General features: G+C 40.9%; 1 protein-coding gene across 1 annotated transcript; it reads left to right on the top strand.

Annotated features, from left to right (window-relative positions):
* Window positions 1–65: 65 nt before the first annotated feature.
* Window positions 66–6,017, top strand: ndufa8 (NADH:ubiquinone oxidoreductase subunit A8). The gene is made up of 4 exons (XM_085793712.1): window positions 66–233; window positions 2,257–2,420; window positions 4,379–4,544; window positions 5,496–6,017. Exons 1-4 carry the CDS (start codon window positions 183–185, stop codon window positions 5,631–5,633), a joined length of 519 nt encoding a protein of 172 aa, XP_085649838.1. The 5' UTR covers window positions 66–182; the 3' UTR covers window positions 5,634–6,017.
* The last annotated feature ends 458 nt before the right edge of the window (window positions 6,018–6,475 follow it).

Below are 6,475 nucleotides of genomic sequence, written 5' to 3'. Positions count from 1 at the left end.
CGCCTTGTGTCGCGCTCCCTGAAACGTCATCAGAGCGCGCCTCCCGGCTAGCAGCAAGCAACAGAGGAAAGCAGACTGACCTTCTCCACCGCCTCGTCGCTCGTCCCGGAGCCCGACGAGGACCTTGAATGTTTTTCACTTGCGGTGTTTGACTTTCTGCGAGTTTGATTTGTTGTACAGCCATGCCCACAACGGTGGAAGCCCCGACGCTGCAGGAGCTGAAGGTGGACGAGGTGAGGAGCGGTTATTGTTGAGCTTGAATGAAGATCATAGAGAGACAGAAGATGCTAACTAACTAGCTGCTAACGCTAGCTGCCATAGGCTTCAGGATCTGGTCAGTAACTAATAACTTTTTCTGCTGGAGTTACCAGACTTCACAATAGTCAGCGTTAGTGAGACTGTCCAAATGTATAATACATGCAGTAGTGAATATTTCTGAATACAGTTTGAGCTGGTGAATATTCTGACATCTTCGTGATAGCCACCATGTCAACATGAAGTAGCATTAGAGGAATAAGTATATGTGTCCAGGGCGATGCAGAGAGACGTCTGACAGGTGACCATCGTCAAACTTTGTATTTACAGCTTTACTATTTCTCTTTTGATAGTGCGCATTACGTCCGTATTTCACCCCTGTGACCACAGTAACTTCACAGTAGTTGACCCATAACAAACAAATGGCTGGTGTATGTCAGTAGCAGTGTTATTTGGCACAGTGAACTTGTCCTTGGAAGTCAGGTGGTAGCTGGCAGCAGCTTGAATCTTTTAGATACCAAACGCAACCAATCATCAAATGAACGATATGCATGCAGGTAGTTCATCTTTATTGTTGTAATACTACTGGTTTGTTGAAAAATGTCATTGTAATAGTGACGCAGTTCCTCACCATTAACCATATACCATAACCACTATTATATTGTTGTATCTTCAGTTGTTCAGGGCCTGACAAATTTTGTACAAATCTTGGATTTTACATATAGTGTATGTGATTAAAATTTACTTTAAGTACAGAATAACTCTTTATACATTTGTAATATATCACATTTGTGAGATATGTAGTATTATAACAATTGAGCATGATGATGATCTGTGATAAATTTCATAATTCATGCACCTGGTAGCACCACTGGAGTTGAAAATATTGTAATAACAGCTAAGACCTCACACTTGCCTCTTACAATACAAAACAAAAGTTTTTCAACAAGATAAAAATGGTCATGTAAATTGACTTAAACATGTTATACATATTCTCTGGACTGGAAACTTGTTAAACTGATAGGCTACACAATCTTCAAATACTTTCTTCTCCTCTATTAATCAGGTTTAAAATGCAACAAGTGTCATATTAAATAACACAGAACAACTGAATAGTAGAATATCCCTTTAGTAACAAAAAAAGGCAAGATCCATCACTGGTTTGCCTCCTGACTCACTAGAGGTGGAGAAGAGAGTAGGAAAGAAACTCAGGAGCATCCTGGAAATAAGGACCACCCACTGCATAATGTCTTACTCTTTAGTGAGATAAAGAACTCATTTAGTACCCAACTAGTGATACCGAGGTGCTCCTCAGAAAGATTTAAGGTCCTTTATACCTGGTGCAGTGAATTTAAAAAAAAATGTTTTAATGAAAATTGTTGTTGACTGCTGAGTGTTTTGGATTGTTTTTGTGTTGTTGATGTTTTGCACTTATCTTGTACTGCCTGAGTCTTATGTTTCCTTGTTGTATGTGTGCTGTCTTTGTGTGGAGGTGACATCTTATTTACCGTCTAAGATATTAATAAAGTAATTTCTCTGGCGGTAAAATGGCCAGGTCTTCTTGGAAAAGGGTCGCTAAGTCCCATAAACATTAGAGTGTGAGCGGGCATAAACTCCAAGTTAGAGACCTCACCTTCCCCATTGTTCAGTTATTTCACGGATGAAGACTGACAACCTCTCCTTGACATTTTTCTGCTGTAGCCACTGCTGGGATGACTCTCTGCCTTATGTTTTAGATCATTGTTGTGCTGGAAACTCCAAGTGTATCCCATGTGCATTTTCTGGGCTGATGAATTCAAATTATTGTCCAATATTTACTTTTCTGGTTATGCTGCATGTATCTTGCCATCAGTTTTAGCCAAATCCACTGTGCAACATAACATTGAAGGTCATTTGTGTAACTTTAGTTATCACATCATATTTTACAAAGTCTGACAGGGGTATAAACACGACTTTATATTTTAGAATATCTAAGTTCATTGTTTTTCTCGTCTCTGCCAGGTGAATGTGTCCTCCGCGGTGCTGAAGGCTGCTGCCCACCATTATGGCTCCCAGTGCGACAAACCCAACAAGGAGTTCATGCTCTGTCGTTGGGAGGAGAAGGACCCCAGGAAATGTCTAGAAGAAGGGAGGAAAGTCAACGAGTGTGCACTCAACTTCTTCAGGTAACACACACTCATACATGGAAATACTTACTGATATAAGATGCACTATGTGTGTGTTTTGTTTTTTCCATAGATTCATTACAAAATTGTTGACCTATTAGATGTGGGTAACCTATGTGAATACCTGAAGGAGAATCTGTAAGATGGCAGTGTATTTGATACTTGAGAGATTTGCTAGGATATTTTTAAAGAAGATTGCCACTCTGCTATCACCTCAGAAACTGTACAGTCAGTGTGTTGGTGGTCAGCTAGACTCCACATTCAGCTGGAGAGTTGAGTTCACAGTGTGAGAATCTATGGGAACTGTGGTCAAGAGGTTTGTGGTCCAGAGTCTTAACATTTCTTCCATAATGGACATGTGGTCAGAATAGGTGCTTTGAAGTTGTGAATACTGCTGTTGGTCACTTGATTTTGCAGAGGTTACAGCTGTTTACACAGAAAGAAGATTTCAAAGCCGGGATTTCTGGTTTCCTGTTCTGTGACTTACTCTGCTAATAAACTCTTTATTCCATCTGTTTCCACTAAGTACACTGAATGAGTGGTGAGGTTTTGTAGCTGGATGGGAAGGTTGTCCAGGAGCTATCTCTATTATCTATATACTATGACCAATATTTAAGAAATTGTGGGAAATATTTGGTACATGTTTTACTTTTTATATTCCGGTGTATATGAAGGTGTCCAAGGATGACATTTATTTGCAGACAATTTTAGCTGTAAATATGAATACAAGAGGAAAGCTAAACAAGAAGGATCAATAAATATACATTAACACCAGTGCAAAATCCTGAACACTGGGGCAACTTCATGAAAGCAAAAATAGTCACAACAGGTTTTTGGTCAAACTTTCGGTTCAACTTTCCTAAACTGTTGCCAAAAGGTTGAAAAATGTTTTCCATTATGTAAGTGAACTTTGTCACAGTACTAATCTCACAGCTGTTTGTACTTTTGCATCATCTGGATTACTTAAACAACTCGGTCTTTATTCCAGCAAAGCCATTTAATTATTCATCAATAATTTCCTTAAAAACAAACAGGTTTTCTGCCTTTTTTTGTCTCAAGAATAAGATGTGACCTTTAACACAAAGAAAAAATCAACAAGGGGTTTGATCTTTGTCGTTTTCACTACGCTGCTTACGCTGCTTTCTTTATGAAATGACCAGTAGAAAAAAGGAATGTTAATATTATAGAGTAACCACACAGCCTGTTGTGTCTATAAAACAGCCACTGGGGGCTATTTGAGGAAGTGGTCTGGGGTTTTTCACTCTTAACTACTATGTCTGTGTTTTAGACAGAGCTTTGGTTATACCCTGATTCCCATGCAGTGACTATGGTGCTTCAGAGTCTTTTTGTGTCTCAAACAAGTTGTGCTTCTGTTTCTCAAAAACAAAACAAAACAAAAAGAAAAAACACATGACCTCTAATCCAAAGGCAAAAGCAAATAACTGGCCCTCTAACCCCAAAGATAAACTGAGAGTCGCTGTGAAAGAGAAGTGCCTGTAATTATAATAATGAGGAAAGATTTGAGAAAAGCTGTAATTTGCTTTGGGACCTGGTTTGATTCTTGGGTGCTTCTGGCAACTGCCAGCCACCTCCAGGAGGGAAACCTGCCCAAAGCAATCAGAATTATTTCACCAGTGGAGACTGATTAGTCCTATATATCACAGCTTGATAAAAGTACCTGAATTGGTTTGGTGTCAAATCCTGCATTTGGACAGGTTGAGCTAACAAAGATGGATGTGAACTGTTTATCGGTCTCACCACCAATGGCATATGTTTGTGTTTAAATCAGTCCTCTTTAACAAACAAATTATCATCACCCTGAATCGATATATCTTTTAAAATATCTCTTCAGTATTTTTGGGGATGAGTTATTGCTCATGCAAGGCAAATTCTGTTTTATTCCTGCTGTTGCATATTTAACTCAGATTCAAGCCTATGTCCACACCAATTTCTTGCAGGCAAATCAAGGGCAACTGCGCCGAGTCCTTCACGGACTACTGGACCTGTCTGGATTATTCCAACCTAGGAGAACTGCGTCACTGCCGCAAGCAGCAGCAAACCTTTGACAGCTGCGTCCTCGACAAGCTGGGGTGGCAGAGACCTGAGCTGGGAGACCTGTCTAAGGTGAGACTTGACTGCGCATTCACAATGTGAGCAGCTGGGTTGATGGCTCTATTCTTGGCGATTATGGGCTGTGGAAGAGCCTCTGATTGCATCTGCGTAGTGGTCTCATTCAGCTACAGCACCGAGCAGAGAAATCATGTCTTTTTTGCTGCTTAGGGTTTACTTTTCATTGAATTGCCATCTTTTAAGGTGGTTTGCATAACTGACTGGCAAGTGTTAATTGGCAGCAATCACAGTAAGACCAAAGACTGATCTATGCTTCGGGCATCTATTTCTGTGGTCTTTGAAAAGACAAGGACACGAACCTGGGAAGCTATGAATGGCTGTAATCAACTTTCTGGCCATTTTGCACTTGCCAAGCAGAGCTATTGTTCATGGAATCAAACCGTGCACGTGCAGGGAAACAAAACAGAAATCTGAATCGCTGAAATGAAAAATATGCAGGTTGGCTGTCCATGTTTTGGCTGAGTTTCTCCGGTTTCTCAGCCATGTAACAAATGAAAAGACTCTTGGAAAATGAAACTAAATTTGGGAAGAGACGTGATGAAAGAGGGTGAGTTTTTCAGGTGGGAAGATCTCTGGTGTTGGAGAAAGATAACAGCAAGACGGTAACGGGAGAGTGATCGAGAAAGACTTGCAAGGAGACCTTAAAGGATGTAAATCATGACATTATAAGAAAAGGTGTGAGAACCCACCTGCATGAACCTTTTATAGTACATGATATCCAAGAAAAAGCCACTCTTATGCTCATTTCTTACCAGATTTCCAGCAACAGACTGACTGGCTGTTCAGAGTTTGATCTAATAGACATGTTATAACTCTTGTTTCAAGTTAAGTGTGATGAATTGAAGAAGAATCTGTCTTTTTAAAACATTGAATTTCAAATACTGAGCATTTTTCACTGTGTTTTCACTGTATTTACCATGCCCACATCTTCCCTGTCTGTTATAGGTGACCAAAGTGGCGACCGCACGGCCCCTCCCTGAGAACCCCTACCACTCTAGACCACGTCCAGAGCCCAACCCGGCCATCGAGGGAAAACTGGAGCCTTCCAAACATGGCAGCAGGTTATTCTTCTGGAGCTGGTGAGGCGGCTCCACAAAGTCAGACACCCTCCACAGCCATGGGCTCTGTCCAAAAACCAGCTCAACAACATGTGACCAGTGATACTTCAAAAGGGTTTAAATCTCATGTGCAGGCGCAAGCATTAAGGATGCTAGTTTTGGCACATTGCTGTGTCTTTTAAGGTCTGAGAGTTGATTTTGGACAGAGCTCATGTCCTGACAGTGTCTCCAACAGCTGTACTGTACCTCCAACACCGTCAAACAGTTTGATAAAGGAAGGAAGGATGGATGATTGCGTGAACAAAGTCAATGAATCCATATTTCTTTCCTGACCACTTATGTAAATGTAATGAGTGAACAAATGCAACATGCTGTTATTGTTGTCAAATAATAAAGAGATAAATTATAATGCTGGATTTTGATGTCTTTATTAAAACTTAGATGCAAGTTTCAAAGTTTTAAACACTTCCTAACATAAGAAAGAGCAGCTATTTGTGGTTTCATGGTGCCAGATGCAGTTTTTTTTTGTTATTGGCAAATTGTAGGCAACACTACCGTGTTTGCACATCTGTGTTTTGTCTGAGTGTGTATTGTCAGACTGATGGAGGCTGAGGTTGGAGGTCAAGGCTCAGGGTCGCTACCTGCAGCCAGAGAGAGCTGCTTCTGCTTCCTCCTTTTCTCCCAGCTCAACTTCCTGCCTCTGACCTGGACTGGAAGAAGGCTAAGAGGAGTCATATCGGAGATGCACAGCAAAGTATGTTATTGCTGCCGGCACACGTCCGCATCCACACGCGTTAACTCATGACCCTGAATAGAAGGAGATGAGAGGCCGGTTTGAAGACACGTTACGCCTGTGGAACGTTAGAG

The sequence above is a fragment of the Trachurus japonicus genome, chromosome 12 (genome assembly GCF_045865225.1).
Source record: "Trachurus japonicus isolate A0001 chromosome 12, Traja_1.0".
NCBI classification, from domain to species: Eukaryota; Metazoa; Chordata; class Actinopteri; order Carangiformes; family Carangidae; genus Trachurus; species Trachurus japonicus.
The sequence above is the reverse complement of the archived record's forward strand: the minus strand, read 5'-3'. Positions and strand labels throughout refer to the sequence as shown.